We start from the raw sequence: 22,830 nt of genomic DNA, 5'->3' as shown, positions 1-22,830 counted from the left end.
CGCTGGATCATGGAAAAAGCAAGAGAGTTCCAGAAAAACATCTACTTCTGCTTTATTGACTATGCCAAAGCCTTTGACTGTGTGGATCACAATAAACTGTGGAAAATTCTGAAAGAGATGGGAATACCAGACCACCTGACCTGCCTCTTGAGAAATCTGTATTCAGGTCAGGAAGCAACAGTTAGAACTGGACATGGAACAACAGACTGGTTCCAAATAGGAAAAGGAGTACCTCAAAGCTGTATATTGTCACCCTGCTTATTTAACTTATATGCAGAGTACATCATGAGAAATGCTGGACTGGAAGAAACACAAGCTGGAATCAAGACTGCCGGGAGAAATATCAATAACCTCAGATATGCAGATGACACCACCCTGATGGCAGAAAGTGAAAAGGAGCTAAAAAGCCTCTCGATGAAAGTGAAAGAGGAGAGCGAAAAAGTTGGCCTAAAGCTCAACATTCAGAAAACGAAGATCATGGCATCTGATCCCATCACTTCATCGGAAATAGGTGGGGAAAATTACATAGAAGTGGAAACAGTGTCAGACTTTATTTTTTTGGCCTCCAAAATCACTGCAGATGGTGACTGCAGCCATGAAATTAAAAGACGCTTACTCCTTGGAAGAAAAGTTATGATCAACCTAGATAGTATATTCAAAAGCAGAGACATTACTTTGCTGACTAAGGTCCATCTAGTCAAGGCTATGGTTTTCCTGTGGTCATGTATGGATGTGAGAGTTGGACTGTGAAGAAGGCTGAGCGCTGAAGAATTGATGCTTTTGAACTGTGGTGTTGGAGAAGACTCTTGAGAGTCCCTTGGACTGCAAGGAGATCCAACCAGTCCATTCTAAAGGAGATCAGCCCTGGGAATTTTTTGGAAGGAATGATGCTAAAGCTGAAACTCCAGTACTTTGGCCACCTCATGCGAAGAGATGACTCATTGGAAAAGACTCTGATGCTGAGAGGGATTGGGAGCAGGAGGAGAAGGGGACGACCGAGGATGAGATGGCTGGATGGCATCACGGACTTGATGGACGTGAGTCTGGGTGAACTCCCGGAGATGGTGATGGACAGGGAGGCCTGGCGTGCTGCGATTCATGGGGTCGCAAAGAGTCGGACACGACTGAGCGATTGAACTGAACTGAACTGTGCGGTAGGACCCCTGATTTAAGCCACTTAGTCTGTAGTATTTTGTTATAGTAGCCCAAGGAGACTAAGTATCAAGGAAGTTTTGAAAACATGGTTGTATAAAGGTGGTTGAAGGAATGTATATGTTTAGTCTGGATGGAAATGAAGACAGGTCATGATAATGCCTTGAAATATTTGAAAATTACATAGAAGTGTAATTATCGCATGACAGGTGTAGAAGAGAGAAGTGGGACCACTGAGTAGAAGAAGCCGAGCTACACGTTTCTTAAAAATTCCATTGAGTTAAACCAGAAAATAAACAAAAACAATTCACTTATTTCTTCTACCCCCTACCTTCTGCTTCTGACAACCACCAGTCATTTCTCTGCATCAGTGAGCCTGATAAGTGTGTATTTGTAGATTTCAGTCTACGGCCGTACCACCCTGAATACATTTGATTTCCGTCTGTAGATTTCATGTATGATAGAGATCATATGGTATTTGTCTTTCTCTGTCTGACTTATTTCGTTTAGCATAATGCCCTCAAGGTCCTTCATGTTGTTTTAAATTGCAACATTTCATTCTTTTTTTATGGCTGACTAATACCCCAGTACGGAGAAGGCAATGGCACCCCACTCCAGTACTCTTGCCTAGAAAATCTCATGGGTGGAATAGCCTGGTAGGCTGCAGTCCATGGGGTCGCGAAGAGTCGGACAGGACTGAGCGACTTCACTTTCACTTTTCACTTTCAAGCACTGCAGAAGGAAATGGCAACCCGCTCCAGTGTTCTTGCCTGGAGAATCCCAGGGATGGGGGAGCCTAGTGGGCTTCCATCTATGGGGTTGCACAGAGTCAGACTCGACTGAAGCGACTTAGCAGCAGCAGCAATACCCCATTATGTGTATATATGGTATATGTACCACAGCTTCTTTATCCATTCTTCCATTGATGGACACTTAACGCTGTTTCCATATCTTGGCTATTGGAAAAAATGCTGCAATGAACAGGATGGTGCAGTTAGCTTTTCAAGATATTGTTTTCATTTTCTTCAGAGAGATACCCAGATATGGAATTGCCAAATCATATGGTAGCTCTATTTTTAATTTTTTTGTGGAATCTCTGTACTGTTTTTTGTAGTGGCCTCACCAATTTACATTCCCACCAGCAGTGAACATGAGTTCCCTTTTCTCTACACCATTGCCAGCAGATGTTATTTCTAGTCTTTTTGATAACAGCCACTGTAACAGGTGTGCGGTGACCTCTCATTGTGGTTTTGATTTGCATTTCCCTGATGACAAATGATGTAGGCCATCTTTTCATGTACAGTAAGTCCCCTACATACAAACCTTCAAATTGTGAACTTTTAGAGATGTGACTGTGCATTCCATCAATGTCAAGTGTGAGTGAAATTGCAGCTTGCCTTCCATTTCCTATTACTGACAATCCTTCAGCTTTACCGTCTCTCACCCACCTTCCTCCTCCAATCAGTAACTCTCCATGCTTGTTCACTCAATGCCAGCCCCTGTATCCCAGCTGTTGTACTACCATACTTTTCAAGGTACTGTACTAAAAGATTTAAAGTGAAAACGAAAGTGAAGTCGCTCAGTCGTATCTGACTCTTTGCGACCCTATGGACTGTAGCTCACCAGGCTCCTCCATCCATGGAATTTTCTAGGCAAGAGTGCTGGAGTGGGTTGCCATTTCCTTTTCCAGGGGATCTTCCCAACCCAGGGATCGAACCCAGGTCTCCCGCATTTCGGGCAGATGCTTTGCCATCTGAGTCACCAGGGGATCCCATAAGATTTAAAATATATCCTTTATTTTTTGTGTTTGTTTTTTAATGTACTACTTGTGTGAAAAGTATTATAAACCTATTACAGTACAGTACTATACAGCTGATTGTGTTAGTTGGATACCTAGGCTAACTTTGCTGGACTGACAAAATGCGCTGTCAGAACAGACTGGTTTGTGTGTAGGGGACTTAACAGTATTTGTCTTAGAGGATGATTTATTCATTTCTCTTCCATCAGGAAGCAACTGATGTAACTGAACTCCTAAGCCTTCATTGAAGATATTAAGACTAACATAACCTTTGGACATCATGTCTGGGAAGCACTGAGCATACAGGACAGAAAATGTCAAAATCAGTATAATAATGCAGATGTCAACAGATGTCAAGATCATCATACTAGTATATGAACTGGGGAATCAATAATGATTTGACATCAGTCCATGAAGCAGTGTTTACCCATTTCTGACATGTCTCCAGGAAATTTCTGTGTCAACACTACAACCTGGTCATATATTTGGGCAGCCCAGCTTATCCTGCACTTACTCATTTATTCACTTGCTTTTTGGTTATCTGTCCATTCATTCATGTGTACAGCATACATGAGGTGCGTGTATGTGCCAGGCTATCTGTAAGACACAGAGATGTCTTCCTGTTCATAGGAAGCCTGTGTCCTTGTAAGTGAACAGCCGAGGACACCTGTAACAGGACGGGAGTAAGGGTGTGGTTGAGATTTCTTACCAAGGAGCGGCACCTGATTTTCTGGGCTGGGTAGTTCTCTGCAGGGGTTTGCAGGGTTGTATAGAATAACAAGGGTGACTGCCAGAGGCACCGAGGGGCAGTGGCTGTGTAGAAGCCTCAGAAGAGGGTGGGACAGCTAAAAGGAGGCAGCAGAGAAGGAAGTGGAATCTGAGGCTGGGTAGGGAATCAGCTAGTGAGTGACTTTGTGTATTACATGAGAATTTTGGGAATTTTTCTCCGGTAGGCAGCAGGAATGCACTGATGAATTTTAAGCAAGCAGTGGTCAGTTGTGTGTGTTAGAAAGCTCACTTTGCAAGACATGGGATGATGTGTTGACTGCAGTAACTCAAGGAAGAGATGACATGCCTTTGAATCTGGTTGGTGACAAAAGGGATGTAGGGAAGGGACAGAGTCCCAAGATACGGGGGGGACTGCCCTGGTGGTTCAGTGGTTAGATTTCTCCTTCCAGTGTCGGGCTGCAAGTTCGATCCCTGGTTGGGAGCTGGGACCCATATGCCTCGTGGCCAAAATACCAAGGCAGAGAACAGAAGCAGCATTGTGGCAAATTCAATAAAAACTTTAAAAATGGTCTACATCAAAAAAAATCTTAAAGAAAAAACTGCCACAAACAAAAGCAAAAAATAAACCAAAGATAGGTGAGAACTAGCACCAGGGGTAATTTGAGAAATGAATTTGAAATATTATAGTTAGATAGATAGATAGATAGATAGATAGATATAGCAGACATTTATATAGTTAGCATGTATGTTTAACATTAATAGTATATATATATATATAATTAAAGTGCTTAGTATAATGCTTTGTGTCTAATGAAAATTTGTAAAACTAACAGTTGTATACAAAAATGGTGCTTCCACTCTCTTTTGTCAGTATTTCTAGACAAACTTCTGTTCCATTGATCTGTCTGTCATTTCTTGTTTCATTATCTCACTGTCCTTTTAAAAATTAATTTTTATTGCAGTGTATTTGATTTACAATGATGTAATTAGTTTCAGGTGTACAGTAAAGTGAATCAGTTATAATGTACCTATATCCACTGTTTCTTAGATTCCTTTTCCATATAGGTAATTACAAGTATTGAGTAGAGTTCTAGGTGCTATATAGTAGGTCCTTATTAATTACCTGTTTTATTCATAGTAGTGTGTATGATGGCTCAGCCGGTGCAGAATCTGCCTGCAGTGAGGGAGACCTGGGTTTGATCCCTGGGCAGAGCAGATCCCCTGGAGAAGGGAACAGTCACCCACTCCAGGATTCTGGCCTGGAGAAGTCCATGAACTGTAGAGTCCATGGGGTCACAAGGTTGGACATGACCGAGCGACTTTCACAATGTGTCAATCCCTCTCCCAATTTATCCCTCCCCCCATCTTCCTGCTTGGTAACCATAAGTTTATTTTCTACATCTAGGACTCTATTTCTGTTTTTGTAAATAAATTCATTGTACCAGCTTTTCAGATTCCACATATGAGTAATATCATGTGTCTGTCTCTCTCCATTTAGCTTCACTGAGTATAATCTCTGAGTTCATTCATGTCACTGCAAATGGCATTGTTTCTTTTTATGACCAAGTAATATTTCATCACACACACACACGCACACATATGTGTACATTATCTTAGCTATTAGAGCTTTTCATAATTAAGTAATAAATTTAATACTTTAATCTGCACACATTTGTCAGGTATCCTGTCTGTCTCTGCGGTCACATAGGCTTCCTCGAGCCACGAGTGGTCCCCTCACTCTCCCAAGAGGACCTGGAATCCCAAGAATAGATCTGCAATTATTGCTCACTGCTTATGGCTTATGGCTGCAACTTCCTGATTTGTCTGTATGTTTTGTCGGTTTTCCAAATGCTTTAGCATTGTGTGGAATCTCCCTGGGACTCCATGACCTTCAGGAGGCATTAAGGCCTCTGTCAAGACCCCCCCTCGCCCCCCGCAACACACGCTTACCCTCTGGAAGAAGGCCACGCAACATGCTAGGCTCTTTGGCTGTGTGTGTGTGTGTGTGTGTGTGTGTGTGTGGGTTCCCTGACACTAGGCTGTGGCTGCCAAGATGAAGAGGAGCTTTATGAGTTGACAAGGCACTAGATTGCATTGTGTTTTCATCTCTTTCCTGGAGTTTTTGTGTCTGTTGTGAATCCCGATTTCTGAAAGAATAATGCTGGTTATCTGTAAACTCTATCAGTTTAAACTGTAACCCTGGAGAAAATGACGGCCTTAGTTATATGGAGGGAGGTGGGAGGCAGCTGGGAGTGGATTTACAACCTGGGTTCTTTACTTTGTGCTGCCACTATGGAGCCTTTGTAGCTTGGGCCAACCGAAGATAGAAGCGAGCAGAGTGATTTACTCTTGCTGGAGGGTTATCAAATTATCAAGCCAGGGCACCTCAGGATTCCTGGGCTCCGTGTGAGATGGATGAAGCCGCTCCCTCATCCACATGAGCTATCCTCAGAAATTTGGTGTTGACTGCATTAAAAAGGAATTTCTAAAATTCCAGAAGTGGAGGTTTTTTTTATTAATGTTTGGAAAATTGGATGGCTATTTGAGAGAGAGAGAGATATACAGTTTAGAGCCTTACCTCTCTGCATCTATGTAATATTTCCTCCTAGTCACCACATCACTTGAATTATTATTGCTTTATTTCTTAACTTAATATTGGATAAGGCACCCCCCTTTTTCTTTTTAAATAAAATGTCCAAGTGTTATCACCTCTGTGTTGTTCTGGGTTAATTTTAGAACCTTTTGTTCTGTTTCAGAAAAAGATTCTATTTGGAATTACATTAGATCCATACATTAAAAAGAAGTAATGGTATCTTTGTAACATTCCATCTTCTAAGTAAAAATACATCTCTCTCTCTGCTGTTTATGTGTGTTTTATTTCATCCATTTAATGAAATTTCATAGTTTTCCTCCTATTGTTTAAAGTTCTAAGTGCATTGTAATATTTATTCCTTCTACAGATAGAATTTTTTACATTTTAGATTCTGGTTGGTTACAGCCAGAAAACAAAATACTGCCCTAGAAGTTCTTATGTCGCTGGCACGTCCATCTCTAAGGTCACCAGGGCCCTTTTCTCTGCCAAACCAAATGGCCTTTTCCAGGCTTGATTTCCCTGTGACATTCATCAGTGTGAACTCTCTTTTTCTTGATGAATATAAATGTACTGTAATATGTAGTCTTAATCCCTCTTCTCTTCTCCTAGTAGATGTCTTCCCCTCCCCCCCACCCCCTGTATTTAATTTTCTTTCTTGACATCACTTTATAATAGATGGCTCCAATTTCAGTCTGCAGATCTCATTTCTACTCATCCATATGCTCAACCATTTGGGGGTTTTTTTTTGGACTTTTTGTTGTTGTTGTTGTTAGTTGTTGCATACAAGACCTTTAGTTGTTGCATTCGAACTATTAGTTGCAGCATGTGGGATCTAGTTCCCTAACCAGGAATTGAGCCCAGGCCCCCTGTATTGGAAGCACAGAATCTTAGCCACTGGACCACCAGGAAAGTCCCTCTTAAGAACTTTCTACAGGTCAGGCACTAGGGTGACCACATGCCTGCCCTTAAAGAGAGTGTCTAGTTGTGGCACCATGGGAGAAGTCTTCCTGTGGGTGTGAGTAAGAATCTGTATCTGTCAGTATCCCAGCCAGAAACAAGGGGCACACCCAGAAGGGCTGACTGAAGAGATTTTAGCAAAACATTTACAAAGATTTGGGAAGAGTTAAGGGAAATCAGCAAGGCATGGCCAGGCATGGTGTATGACTCCAGGGCTAGCAACAGAAGGGAAGCAGTTGCCATGCCAACGCCTGAAGGCTCCGGAAGAGAGCGTGGTTAACAGAACACGGGATTGGCTCTAACCCTAAGCTAACCATCGGAGATGCCTGTCTGAACACGACTGTGCCACAGAAGAACGCAGTCTCCACCAAACCACACCTGGGTGGGAGGGAGCTGGGGGCCAAACACCCCAACCTCTCTCTCTTCTCGACCATCAGTCTTCTCAAGGAAGCTCCTGGTGGTTAAGCCCAACCCAAAGCCAGAAGTCTAAAGGAATGCTTGATACTGTCCATATAGGTCTTATCTTCTGGGGCATGAAGCAGAGAAACAGGGTGGAGAGAAACACGAAGAATATTCAGTAAAGGTGCTAGGGGATGGCTGACCTCAATTTGTTCTTCTTTCTTCCTCACCTTCAACTTCTTGCCAATACCGTCCCTTGGCTTTGCAGTCTTCGGCTCTAGTAACTCAGGAGGCAGCGCCTAGGGGACAAGAAGGCAATGCCAAGCCCTCTCTAATCTGGTCCCAAGCACCCACCCCATTCTCTTCCCTCGTTCCCCTCTTTCTTCTTTTTGTCAATTGCGGCTTCCATGCCTACAAGTTCACATCCATCTGCTGTGGCTACAGTTGCTTCTGGCTAAAAAGCACAAGGCACTTTCAGAAAAGAAAGTTCCCTGGGTGCATGGAGTCATCCCAACTTGCCCTGGTGGCATCTCTTCCCAGCCAAGTAAAGACCAACCTGAGTCTTGTTGATAAACTTGAACTTATATTTGTTGTTGCCAGCCATTTCCGGGGCCTGCTAAGTAAGCACATTAAAATGCCAGTGAACATTTTTGCCGCTTTGTTGAACCTTTCTGGCAGATTCAATTGGGGGGAAAATGGGAGCACATGGACCACAAAATATATAATTTGTAGTTGTCACATTGCACTCTGGAGAATGATCTTTTTTTGAGACTGCTACGTGGGTGCCTTTCATGATGCAAGAAATAATGCCTCAGAAAGGGGAAAAAAAAGTCTCACTGGGAGGTTTCATTCCCTAAGTGTCCTTGGTGGGATTAGCCTGCATTCCTCGACTTAATTCCTATGCCCTTTTGTAATAAATTCCCTTCCCCGGCTCCTCTGCCTGCACTGGAAAGGCTGCCTATGGGAGGGTGCTGGGCAGACAGCTGAGACACACTGTATCTTTGAGGTGGCATTTAATGACTGGGGAATGGAAGATAGCTATTTAGACTGGACAAAAGAGATACTGTGTAGCCAAGGAGAGAAAAAGGAGTCCACAGATGAAATAAGCGCAAGAATCCGATGTTTTCCATGAAAGCTGTTGAGTTATTTTGGAGGTCAGTTCTGTCCCATTGGCCAGCCTCCCTCCTTGACCCTTGGGTTCCATGCTGGCCAGAAATCCACAGAGGACTGAGGTTGTGGCTTTCAAGAAAAGGCTGCAAATATGGGGCAAGGAAAGGGAAACCCAGGATGAGTGAGTGAAAGTGCACGAAACAACAAGAAAAACCCACAGAGTATTGTCTCTTTTTCATCTTTTAAAATTATGTCATATTCTATACATCATATATATTGGGCTTCCCGGGTGTATTTAATGGTAAAGAACCTGTCTGCCAATGGTGCAGACATAAGAGAAGTGGATTTGATCCCTGGGTTGGGACGATCCCGTGGAGGAGGGCATGGCAACCCACTCCGGTATTGTTGCCTGGAGAATTCCGGGACAGAGGAGCCCAGTGGGGGTACAGCCCATGGGGCCCCAAAGAGTCAGACATGACTGAGCGACTAACACAGCAAGGCTCATGTAAGGGTTCTGACCACATTTAAGGTAGGTTAGTCTGAGCTACGCTCTTCAGTAGGTTAGATGTTTTAAATGCATTTTCGACCTAGGATATTTTCAATTTATGATGGATTTATCAGGATGTAATCTTTTGTAAACTGAGGAAGTTCTGCATTTCATTTTTATTGCTAGATATTATCACATTGTCTGAATAAACCACATTGTGTTTTATTCATTTGTCAGGCGATAGACACTTAGCTAGTATGAATAATGCTTCTCTGAACGTTTGTGTACAAGTTTTTGTGTGGGCATATCTTTCCATTTTTCTTGGGTATATACCTAAAAATGGAATTGCTGGGTCATATGGTACAACTATACTTAGCATTTTGAAGAACTTCCAAACTGTTTTACAAAGTAAGTGCACCGTTTTACATTCCCACTAGCAATGTCCTTTCATGGGTGATTTATTTATTTATTTATTTTCTCTGTTTATTTATTTTTTTTAATTAATTTATTTATTTTTAATTTTTACTTTACAATTCTGTATTGGTTTTGGCATAGATTGACATGAATCCACCACAGGTGTACATGCGTTCCAAATCCAACCCAGGTGTCTGTCCTTGACATTTGAAGAGTTATTGTAGATTTTGGAGCACAGCAAAGGTGATGTTATTGGAATGGTTGGTGCACAATGATGTGGAATGAGAGGTTAAAGACCAGGAAGCAGAAGGTGTTGGAGTAATCCGGTTCTCAGTTGATGGTTCCTCTGTTTGGATGGGGACAGGCAGAAAAGATGTCAGGGTTCCTGAGGAACACAGTGGATAGCGGAAAAGATTCTTAGGTAGAAAAATGATGTTCACTTGAGATCAACCCCGAGGTGCCTGCTTAAGCTTTGCTTTTTGATTTTGTTTCGCAGAAAATAAATTAGTAGTTTCAGAGGAGTGAGAAAGAACCTACAGGTCTTTCCACTATGGGGTGGTGAACCGTCATGTGACCAGAGCAGAGTTATTGGTCTTTAACTTGCTTGGGAATGCTTTCCTGGGAGGTCGGCATCCTCCCAGGCTCTGTGGGCTACCCATCATGAAAGCTGAGGTTGCTGTTGACATCTCTGGTCCATGGTCTTCCTACCAGTGACAGCAGTGGGACTTTTGTGGACAAAATGTGTGTGTGTGTGTGTGTGTGTGTGTGTGCATGTGAGCACACCTGGGGGTGGACAGAGTAGCTTGAACATTTGAAACAGTGAAAGAGAATAAGAGCCCTTCACAACAAAAGTTTTCAAGCCAAGAAATAAAACCTCCTGTAACTGTAGGATTTAAAAATTACCCATCAAGCTGTTTATCGTATAAATGGAACAATAGGTATAAAGCTGCCACCATCCCCGGAACCTGCAATTGCTCAGTGAAGCTTGTTACCGAGGCCTCCTACTCTACTTGGCACGGTTATCACCCTTATGGGTTTTTCTTCTCTGTGATTTATTCTCAAACACTTTTGTATTTCCTTTTGCCATTTAGATGAGATTTAAATAAAACCATTAGGTATAGAACAGTGTTAGACGGTTACACACTTTAAACTCATGATAAAATCAATCTGTATATTATTCTCTGTTCAAATGAAGCAAAAACACCTGCTGTCTGGCAGTTCCTTATTACTGACTGTTCTTATTCTGCATTGTTACCAGGCATCTCCTGGAATATCTAGCCTTGTGGTAATTGCTCATGAAGACAGGAAATTGGGCAAGGATGACAGGCCCTGTTCTGCCCATTTTTGGTCCGCATGTGCCCTGCTTTTGGCAGTCTCTCCCTTTTAGAGACCCCATCCTGGTACCTGATCCACCCTAGTTCCCAAAAAGAAGGAGAGGTGCTTTCTGAGCATGACCAGCCTTAACCCCACACCTCAGAGTTCCTTTGTGGTTGTTGGTCAGTTGCTGAGTCATGTCAGACTCTGCAACCCCATGAACTAGGCTTCCCTGTCCTTCAGTATCTCCTGGAGTTTGCTCAAACTCATGTCCATTGAGTCAGTGATGCCATCCAACCTTCTCATCCTCTGTTGCCCCCTTCTCCTCCTGCCCTCGATCTTTCCCAGCATCAGGGTCTTTTCCAGTGAGTGAGCTGTTCGCATCAGGTGGCCCAAGTATTGGAGCTTCACCTTCAGCATCAGTCCTTCCAATGAATAGTCAGGGTTGATTTCCTTTAGGATGGACTGCTTTGATCTCCTTGCTGTCCAAGAGTCTTCTCCAACACCACAGTGTCAAAGTGTTGATGCTTTGGTGCTCAGCCTTCTTTATGGTCCAGCTCTCACATCCATACACGACTACTGGAAAAACCATAGCTTTGACTATATGGACCTTTTGTATAGGTCCGTATATGCTTTGACTTTCCTCTTAATCTAATTTTAATTATTTTTTCTAGTCTTTATTCAATTTTTACAGTATTGGTTCCATTTTTTGGTGTGTTTCTTTTTTGCCCCAAGGCACATGGGATATTAGGTCCATGATCAGGGATCAGACCCTTGTCCCCTGCAAGGGAAGGTGAAGTCTCGACCCGTGGCTACCAGGGAAGTCCCCTTCCTCTCAGTTTAAATGTGCTCAGGGCATATTCCCAATATTGATAAGTTGAGGAAATAATCTTTTCTGTGACGGGTAATGTTAAAATTTCCACTGAAGCTGTATTTTAGCCTGAGTAACATATCCTGGTATGGTGGTTTTCAACTAACTCTTTTTTTCCCCCTCTGTCTTTTTCTAGGTTTATCCAAATCCCTTGGGCTCATTGAAGGTTATGGTGGGCGGGGCAAAGGAGGCCTTCCTGCCACCCTTTCCCCTGCTGAAGAAGAAAAAGCCAAGGGACCCCATGAGAAGTATGGCTACAATTCCTACCTCAGTGAAAAAATTTCACTGGATCGTTCCATTCCGGATTATCGTCCCACCAAGTAAGTTCTGATTCGATCACTCAGAGGAGTTGGCTTTATAGTGTAAACGCATGTCTGTGACATTATCTCCTGCTGTTTGTAACTAGTAGAGAAGCTTTTATCTCATGAGTCTCCTCTGTAATCAATAAATAAAGCTTCCCAGGTGGCTCAGTGGTAATGAATCTGCCTGCCAGTGCAGGAGATGGAGGTAACACCCCTGTTGGGAAGATCCCTTGGAGAAAGAAATGACAACCCCATTCAGTATCTTACCTGGAAATCCTACGGACAGAGGAGCCTGGTGGGCTAAAGTCCATGGAGTCACAAAGAGTCGGCCACAACTAAGCGCATATACACACAAACAAAATCAGTAAATAGTGCTATTGATTATGAAAATAAAGCTAAGTAAATTTTTAAATTTTAATACAAATAGTACAGAAACATAATCCAAAAGATTTTTAAGTAAAAAAAAAAACTACCATGACCTCATGACCTAGAGGCAGTGACTGGTAAAATCTTAGCATCTTGTCCTTGAGTCTATTTTTCTATGCAGATTATGAAACTGTATTTCTTGTATCCTTTTTTCATGCAGCATTATTTCACAAGCATTTTCTGGTGTTATTAGGGTTTTTTCTAATTTTCTTTATTATAAATAACACTGATGAATATCTCCCCTTTCAAGTCTTTATGTACGTTGATATATTTATTTTCATTTTAAAAAATTTTATTTTATTTATTTGTTTTTGGCTGCGCTGGGTCTCCATTACTGCTCGCGGACTTTCTCTAGTTGCAGCCAGCCGGGCCTGCTCTTTACTGCGGTACCCAGGCTTCTCATTCTGGTGGCTTCTCTTGTTGTGGAGCAAGGGCTCTAGTGCGTGGGCTTTGGTAGTTGTGACGCACGGGCTTAGCTGCTCTGCAACACGTGGGGTTTTCCCGGCTTCGGTAGTTGTGATGCACGGGCTTAGCTGCTCTGCAACACGTGGGGTTTTCCCGGCTTCGGTAGTTGTGACGCACGGGCTTAGCTGCTCTGCAACACGTGGGGTTTTCCCGGCTTCGGTAGTTGTGATGCACGGGCTTAGCTGCTCTGCAACACGTGGGGTTTTCCCGGACCAGGGATGGAACCTGTGTCACCTGCATTGGCAGACGGACTCTTATCCACTGTGCCATCAGGGAAGTCCAGACATTTCTTTCTTAATCCACACTTCCATATATATATATATATATATATATATATATATATTTTAAATTTCAGTTTATTTATTTTAATTGGAGGCTAATTACTTGACAATATTGTATTGGTTTTGCCATACATCAACATGAATCTGCCATGGATGTACACGTGTTCCCCATCCTGAACCCCTCTCCCACCTCCCTCCCCGAACCATACGTCTGGGTCATCCACACTTCCAATGGTATATTCCTTAGATCACGTTGGGGGAATACTTTTGGAGGCTCTGGATACACAGAGAGATGTTTTCCTCCAGAAACTTTATAGCAATTTCTGCTGCTATTAGAGTTTTACCTGACCCTTCCCAAACTAGCATTTCAATAATGCTTTTCCTAGCTGGTAGATGAGAAAGTATATCCTATGATTGTTTCAACATGTAATTTTTGTGCGAGATTCTTACCTTTGAACAGTTTGTTTGCCTCTTGGTTGGTTTATGAGAGGTCTTTGTTCTGTTCTCTCCGATTTAAGAATTACTTGTTTTCTCCTTGGGAAAGAGAGAAGAGAGATTGGTGGGAAAATCAAGATGCTGGGGGAAATAATCCTATTTTCTAGTCAGTAGTCCTCCTTGGCTTCTCAAACAGATGCTTCATCTTCTGTTAGATTTGTGCTGTCTCTCTTTTTTTCATTTAGAGTATGCCCTTGCTTAGACTAGATTATTTCTTCTTCAAATGGATTTTGTACAAATCAGTTAAGTATCCTGGTTACTGAGAAAAATAGATTCGAGATAAAGAAAATTATCTTAAATGGATTTAAAATTGCAGCATTAGCTGAGAAACCTGTTAAATCTCTCTCTCTGCCTAATAAGCATATCTTCATTTCGAATCACTAGGAAAACATACATCACCCCTGTTGCAAGCTATTTTGTGTTCCTGGACTTTTGCTTTGAAAAACATCTGGCTGTTTTCATTTCCTGGTGCTCTCTGATTAGCCTTTCTTATTTGGACGTTGGTAAATAAACACAGCCGTATTTTTTGTACTCCTTTGAGAATGAAGATGCTTCTAACATGGAGCTTAGTGGAAACGGGTCAGTTGAACAGTATCAGTGAGCACCTATTATGTGCCAGGTGGTTTTCCCCACACTGGAGGCAGGACGTTGGATAAGATGGTCCTTGCCTGCTTACTTCTTGTCTACGGAGGGAGATACCTGTACAAGTAGATTAATTCAGCACACTGTGATCTATATGGGTGTGTCAGGCCAGAGACATACACAATATGTACAGAGAAGATCTAGGCAGGTTTCCCACTGGAGATGATATCTGGCCTTAATCTTGAAGGTCCATGAAGGATTGGAAAATTAGAGAGACGAGATGGATAAAGACAAGTGAGTAGGGAAACGTCAAGAGCAGAGTAGGGGATGCAGATAAAAACTTGGCTCACCCAGGGAGGAATGTAGAGCTCTGCAGTGCTCTTTAGTATAGCCTGGTGGCTTGAATATACCCCTTAGATCTGGTCCCTCAAGACAGTTTATTTAGATGATAGTAAAGGGCTAGAGTGCATGGCAGCCCGTACGGGACAAAAACAGGTTAGGCTCTCACGGCAGGGAAGTTCAGTTCAGTTCAGTTCAGTTGCTCAGTCGTGTCTGACTCTTTGTGACCCCATGGACTGCAGGCACGCCAGGCCTCCCTGTCCATCACCAACTCCCAGAACTTGCTCAAACTCATGTCCTTGAGTCAGTGATGCCATCCAACCATCTCATCCTTTGTCGTCCCCTTCTCCGCCTGCCTTCAATCTTTCCCTGCATCAGAGTCTTTTCAAATGAGTCAGCTCTTCACATCAGGTAGCCAAAGTATTGGAGTTTCAGCTTCAACATCAGTCCTTCCAATGAACACCCAGGACTGATCTTCTTTAGGATGGACTGGTTGGATCCTTGCAGCCCAAGGGACTCTCAAGAGTCTTCTCCAACACCACAGTTCAAAAGCATCAATTCTTCAGTGCTCAGCTTTCTTTATAGTCCAACTCTCACATCCATACATGACCACTGGAAAAACCATAGCCTTGACTAGATGGACCTTTGTTGGCAAAGTAATGTCTCTGCTTTTTAATATGCTGTCTAAGTTGGTCATAACTTTCCTACCAAGGGGTGAGCACCTTTTAATTTCATAGCTGCAGTCACCATCTTCAGTGATTTGGGAGCACCAAAAAATAAAGTCTCTCACTGTTTCCCCATCTATTTCCCATGAAGTGATGGGACCAGATGCCATGATCTTGGTTTTCTGAATGTTGAGCTTTAAGCCAACTTTTTCACTCTCCTCTTTCACTTTCATCAAGAGGCTCTTTAGTTCTTCTTCACTTTCTGCCATTAGGGTAGTGTCATCTGCATATCTGAAGTTATTGATATTTCTCCTGGCAATCTTGATTCCAGCTTGTGCTTCAAAAAGCAAGAGAATTCCAGAAAAGCATCTATTTCTGCTTTATTGACTATGCCAAAGCCTTTGACTATGTGGATCACAATAAACTGTGGAAAATTCTGAAAGAGATGGGAATACCAGACCACCTGACGTGCCTGTTGAGAAATCTGTATGCAGGTCAGGAAGCAACAGTTAGAACTGGACATGGAACAACAGAATGGTTCGAAATAAGAAAAGGAGTACGTCAAGGCTGTATATTGTCATCCTGCTTATTTAACTTATATGCAGAGTACATCATGAGAAACGCTGGGCTGGCAAGGAAGAAACACCCGCAAAGATTTGGAAGATGGAAAGAGAGTGAATGAATGGTAACTGAGAGAGCAAACTGAATGAGACTGAGACCCATCCTTCTAGTATGATGGGAAGCAGTGGGGAGGGCAGAATAATATAGCCTGATCACACCTCAGAAACCAGAGACTTAGGAACTGGAGGTTCTGGATCCTTCTGATGACTGAAGGGAGATTTGAATAGAAGGATTACAGCTATATCCCCAGATCCTTTCCTCAGATTTACACAGCCAGAGAGTGCCCTTTGCTATCTGGTGGAATATGGGAGGTTTATCCTCTGGAGAAGATGAATGCTGGGCTTTAGTTCATAAGATGACAGAGGATGCAGGTCAAGAAGCAACAGTTAGAACCGGATATGGAAAAACAGACTGGCTCGAAATTGGGCAGGGAGTACGTCAAGGCTGTATATTGTCAGCCTGCTTATTTAACTTATATGCAGAGTACATCATGTGAAATGCTGGGCTGGATGAAGCACAAGCTGGAATCAAGATTGCCAGGAGAAATATCAATAATCTTAGATATGCAGATGACACCACCCTTATGGCAGAAAGCAAAGAGGAACAAAAGACCCTCTTGATGAAAGTGAAAGAGGAGAGTGACAGAATTGGCTTAAAACTCAACATTCAGAAAACTAAGATCATGGCATCTGGTCCCATCACTTCATGGCAAATAGATGGGGAAACAATGGAAATAGTGAGAGAGTTTATTTTGGGGGGCTCCAGAATCAATGCAGATGGTGACTGCAGCCTTGAAATTAAAAGATGCATGCTCCTTGGAAGAAAAGCTATGACCAACCTAGAGAGCATATTAAAAAGCAGAGATGTTACTTTGCCAACAAAGGTCCATCTAGTCAAAGCTATTGTTTTCCAATAGTCACGTATGGATGTGAGAGTTGGACTATAAAGAAGGCTGAGTGCAGAAGAATTGATGCTTTTGAACTGTGGTGTTGGAGAAGACTCTTGAGAGTCCCTTGGACTGCAAGGAGATCCAACCAGCCCATCCTAAAGGAGATCAGTCCTGGGTGTTCATTGGAAGGACTGATGTTGAAACTGAAACTCCAGTCCTCTGGCCATCTGATGCGAAGATCCGACTCATTTGAAAAGACCCTGATGCTGGGAACGATTGAGGGCAGGCAGAGAAGGGGACGACAGAGGATGAGATAGTTGGATGGCATTACTGACTCAAGGACATGAGTTTGAGCAAGTTCTGGGAGTTGGTGATGGACAGGGAGGCCTGGCGTGCTGCAGTCCATGGGGTCGCAAAGAGTCAGACATGACTGAGCGACTGAACTGAACTGATGACAGAGGATAGGGCTGTATACTACATGAGGACACCCTTGGCATCGTTACCTCTGCAAGTGTTTACACTCCTGGAACCTGGTGGGCTGCCGTCTATGGGGTCACACAGAGTCGGAGACGACTGAAGGGACTTAGCAGCAGCAGCAGCAGTCAAGAGTTAGGAGAAGCCACTCTGAGGAAGAAGCCATCCAACCTAAGAAAACGCAGTAGATCCGATAGTTCTCTTCCATCCCCGAAATATCTGGGTTCTGCTCATTAAACGTTAGTAAGGCTCCATCCATCTACCTAGACCTGTCTTACTCTAAAATCAGAAAGGAGAACCAGGATCCGTAGACATTTCAGGAGAATATTACATAAGACCCTGATGACAACAACCGCGATAGAAAAGGCATTTGGAGGAAAGAGACCAATAACAAACTTTAAAACTATAATTAATGTCTTAATTCATGAAGTGTTTTATATTATTCACAAAACAAAAATCAAGTGCTATGTTCAGATAATAATCAGAGAAAAATAGAGATCTTGGAATTTAAAAATAAGATAGAAATAAATAGTTCAATGAAAGGTTAGGTAAATAAATTATTGTGGTGATATAAATTATTGTGGTGATCCCATCACAGTTTATACAAAGATCGAATCAATATGTTAAACACCTGAAAATTACAATGTTAGTCATCATGCTGTACATTCCATCCCTATGGCTTACTTGTATTATGACTGGAGTTTGTACTTTTTGACTCTTCATCCATCACTACCCAGGCCCCCCTCACCTCTGGCAACTATGATCTGTTCTTTTGTTTGTAAAGAGCCTGCATACAAGTGAGATCTTACAGCATTTCTCTGTCTGACCCACTTCACTTAGCATAATGCCCTTAAAGTCTATTCATATCATTGCAATTGAGATTTCATTCTTTTTACGGCTGAATATTATGTTATATATATGTATCACATTTTCTTTATCCATTCATCCATCAATGGACACTTTGTTTCCATATTGTAGCTTTTGTAAATAATGCTGCAGTGAGTGTAGGGAGGGCAAATATATTTTTTGAATTAGTGGTGTTTTTTTTAATGTGTAAATACCCAGAAATGGAATTGCTAGATCATATGTTAATTCTATTTTTAATTTTTTGAGGAAATTCCACACTGCTTTCTATAGTGGCTATACCAATTTTCATATCTAGCACAGTGCACAAGGGTTGCCTTTTCTCCACATCCTCACCAACACTTGTTATTTCTAGTTCTTTTGTTGTTGTTGTTAATTGCCACTCTGTAATACCAGGTGTGATATCTCATTGTAGTATAAGAAAATGAAATCTTCGTGGTCAGAAACAGAAAGTCAATTGAAACTGTCTAAAATTTAAACATCCGGAAATAGTAGCATAATGACTGCTATTTAGAAACGTTGAGATTACAGAAATGGGATGAGACTATGTACATCTTGTTTTAATAAAATAAAAGTTTCGGGACTTGCCTAGCAGTCCAGTGGTTAAGACTGCCTTCCAATGCAGGGGTCCCCTGGTAGGGGAGCTAGGATCCCACATGCCTCATGGCCAAAAAACTGAAACATAAAAAGAAACAATATTGTAACAAATTCATTAAAGACTTTAAAAATGGTCTGCATCAAAAAAAATCTTTAAAAAAATTTTTTATAAATAAAATTTTAATGAAGTAATAAATGTAAATCTATACCAAAATATTAAGGGCAAGATTAGGAAGGGTGAAAGTATGATAGAAGAAAGAGGAGAACTGTGTTGAAGGACATGACCACCTCTGCCTTTTTAGAATCTGGGGAGGTATATGGAGGATGAATTTGAAGGTGAAATTAAAATGGAACTTGAGAGCTTGCCCATATGCCATACATGGCGAACAGAGGTAGCATTATAAATTCTGGGCTCCACAGTGAAAGACACCAAATTAACCTTGGTTAATTGCAAATTAATCCTTGCCATCAAATGGTGGCAAACGCCTTGCCTGTAGAAGCTGCTCCTCTGATATTTGACCCCAGGGCATATGAGGGGAGACAGCTATCTGGAGCCAGAGTAGTTCCCTTCCTCCCTCTGCAGCCCAGGCCCTGGAGAAATTGTGCCCCCATGGGCAAGACCTTTATTGTGACATGCCCCAAAAGCTCTCTCAGGTTTAGAGAATTTAAATGGGCTAATTTCATTGCATTTTTATACAGAACCTCAAGTTGCTTTAATTCTTATTGTTTTATTATTCTACTACTCTCTACAGAATTGTTTCTCTCATAAATATGAATGAACTGGGGGGTAATCTTGGGATTAACCATTTGTGTGTCATATTTCATGCAAATAGATTCCAAAATGTGTTTTAATTCCATGATTTTTTTCTTCCCTTGGACAGATATTTTAAATTTGTATGAACCCCCAACTGCCAGTCTTTCCATTTTCATTTCCTTCACTGCTTTAAAGGAGAGAAAGATCTCATCTCTCAGAATATGGATAAATATTCTGCTTTGTTTTGTGTTCCTTTTCCATGATTCTTACATTTTGCTCCTCCATCATCTGGAGTTTATTTTCCATTATGGTATGAGGTATGTATCTTTTGTTTCAAATGTCTGTCCCTTATTTTTTCATAGTAGCTTTTTCAAAATGATTTTGGAAATAACTCTTTATCTTATTTGGAGCTGTTCAATGGAATACATTTTGTACTTTTTTGTACACAAGTGGGCTTGTTTTCTAGGCTCCGTGCTATTTCTTTGGTCTATTTTTTTTTTCCATTTTCTTTTCTTTTGTTTGTTTTTTTAAAAAGATCATTGAAAATGACTTTTGACCAACGTCCCCAGTCTGCCCGAGTTAAAGGCATGATGAGGAACGAGGCCCAGCTCGGCCCCCTGGGGAGTCAAAGTGGGTGGGGCGGTCAGGTGGTGTTTTGCGGTCCTTTGAGTTGTTTTCTGGGAGAGTCAGAGGGCAGTGAAGAGATGACCTTGATCTTTTTTTTTTTTTTTTGGCATATTAAAAAGCAGAGACATTACTTTGCCGGACCTTGATCTTAATGGTGGGCAGGGGTTCTCCCTCTCTAGAGAAGACAGAACATTGGAGAGAGTGAGCAGCACATGGAGGAGAACTGGGGAAGTTCTTGGTTTGGGGGCTGGGGAAATAGCACAGAAACTTTGGGTTGAGTCATAGACTCTCCAGAGGGAATCATGGAAGAGGTTGGGGAGGAAGGAGGAAGCAGATTGTGGAGCACGCTATGTGCAACCCCGCCTTGGGGAGGAACTTGCATCCTTGTCATTGGATGCCAATGAAGGACTTGGGGCAAGATGGTATTATTGTGGTGTGTGTGCTCAGTCATGTCCAATTCTTTGCGACCCCATAGACTGTAGGGCACCAGCCTCCTCTGTTCATAGGAGTTTCCAGGCAGAAATAACTGGAGTGGGTTGCCATTTCCTCCTCCAGGGGATCTTTCTGACCCAGAGATTGAACCAGCATTGCAGGAAGATTCTTTACCGCTTTATCCATTGGGAAAGCCCATTGTTGTCATTTTTTTTCTTTAAAAATTAATATTTAACTGTGGCAAGAATGTGAGAAAAGTTAGAGGAGTTGGAAGCTGGGGGCAGGATGGCTAAATAAAATCTCTTCTTTTCCCACTCAATACCTGCTGAGTGCCAACTCTTTGCTAGACATTGCCAGACAGAAGAGAAAGACTTTGATAATATGGTGAGTGTTTTATAAGGGTTTCATTCCTTTCATAGAAGTGATTTTCTGTAACAAACCAGGGACTAAGATGGGATGGAGTGGAAGTTCCAGAAAAACTTTTTAAGAATCAGCAAGATGAGTCAGTTAATTGGATAGAGGGGAAGAGGGTGCAATCAGAAGTTTCTAGCTTGGGAGACAGTGGAAGTGATTTCATTAAGCGAAAGAGAGAATCCTGCAGAGAGGTTCATGTTTTGGAGAGACTCGGTGGAGGGGAGAGCAATGCTGCTTGTCCAGGGGTCCCCATAGTTATGACTTTCTTGAGGGAACCAGGAGATGAATATGTCCAGCTTGGCTTTATTCATTATTTGACTCTGTGTGTGCAAGCAAGGAGATGATGTTTGCAGCACCAGAAGCCAGACAAGGCTTTATTAACCCCCACTCCATTCCCTTGCCAGCGTATCCCATTCTATATCATATCATGACATATTAATTATCCACTTGCCTACTTATCTCATAATATGGGGGAGGGGCCAACCAGCAGCACAAAAATCTGTCTGAGCTTATTAAAGCCACAGCTGAGATCCCTGCCTACATTTTATGGCTTGTTTCTTCCTCCCAGACCATGTAGGTAATTTACGGGCAGTTTCTACTGCTGTTATCTTCAATTTCTCCTTTGGCCTCCTGCTTATAAATCTCCAATGTCACGTTTCTTTGGAATTCATTTTGCTTCACTCACAAAGTCTCCTCTTTGCTTTACTGTCACCACTTCAAGCTGTTATAGGCCACCAATGTCTGTTTGGGGCATATACAGCATGAGATGTCTGTGGACTATCTTCAGATCATGTCTGTCAGACAACTGCATGTTTGGGTCTGAGGGTCAGGAAGGATGCTCTGGCCCAACCATGGAGATTTTGAATCATCCAAGTCCAGTGGGTATTTTAGGCTGAGTTTGTGTGTGTGTGCAAGTTATGATGTTATCATTTAGCGGAATGCATCTACTCATTGTTCACGACCCAACTCAAGTTGTCCATTTCCTGTGAAAAGGACACATTTGATAATTACAGCTGTGACTGGGCTTTATTTCCCCTAAATTATTTCTCTGAGGATACATATCCTACATCTCATACGCTGGTCTTCAGATAGACTGAAAGCACCTTTAAAAGCTCAAGAATCTCATGTTAAACTTTTCTCTTTCATAAACATGGGCACAGAGGGTAGTCGTCCAGTAAATCCTTGCTGGTTGAAGTAATAAGTAGGTGCCTGCTTAGGAATGTCTTTGAATCACTAACCACAATAATTATTCCCTTTTATTGACCGCCTTTTATGTTTTTGTCACTGTGCTGCGTGTTTTATTGATCTTGTTTGAATTTAACCGCTTGCCGAAGTAGCTGTGACTGTGTCTGTTTTATAAATGAGGGAAGGAACACTGGAGCAGTGAGCCAGCCTGCCTGAGGCCGCACAGCCTGACCATGCTGGAGCCTGGATTCGAACCCTGCTGACTGGGTGTCTTCAGGGCCTGTACACATCCCCCCACACAGGGTCGCCTCTGCTTAACCATCCTTATCTGTGTGATGGAACTTTCTGCTCCATGCTGGTATACACTAGAAGGAAAAAAATTCCGAGTCTTCGAGATGGGACTATTCCTTCAGGGAAGTGCGTGTGCGTGCATACATGCACACCTATGTGTGTGTGTGTGTGTACGTGTGCATGCACGTGTTTACTTGTGTGTGTTCACCGCCAACATTTTCTTTGCTTGTTTCCTGTTTACCACTTCCAACTCTACCCAAATTCCACTGCCAAAGGGGCTGTATCTTGAATTTGATTAACTGT

At 42.3% G+C, this 22,830-nt stretch overlaps 1 protein-coding gene across 1 annotated transcript in view; it reads left to right on the top strand.

Moving 5' to 3' along the window:
• The window catches only part of GALNT17 (polypeptide N-acetylgalactosaminyltransferase 17), a 439,450-nt gene that overhangs the window by 163,819 nt on the left and 252,801 nt on the right, over positions 1-22,830 (top strand). Inside the window, exon 2 of the mRNA XM_040260662.1 lies at positions 11,961-12,144. Coding sequence (XP_040116596.1) covers positions 11,961-12,144 — 184 coding nt within the window. The remainder of the gene's footprint in view (positions 1-11,960; positions 12,145-22,830) is intronic.

The sequence above is a fragment of the Oryx dammah genome, unplaced genomic scaffold (genome assembly GCF_014754425.2).
Source record: "Oryx dammah isolate SB20612 unplaced genomic scaffold, SCBI_Odam_1.1 HiC_scaffold_2, whole genome shotgun sequence".
NCBI classification, from domain to species: domain Eukaryota; kingdom Metazoa; phylum Chordata; class Mammalia; order Artiodactyla; family Bovidae; genus Oryx; species Oryx dammah.
This window is presented reverse-complemented; position numbering and strand designations above follow the sequence as displayed.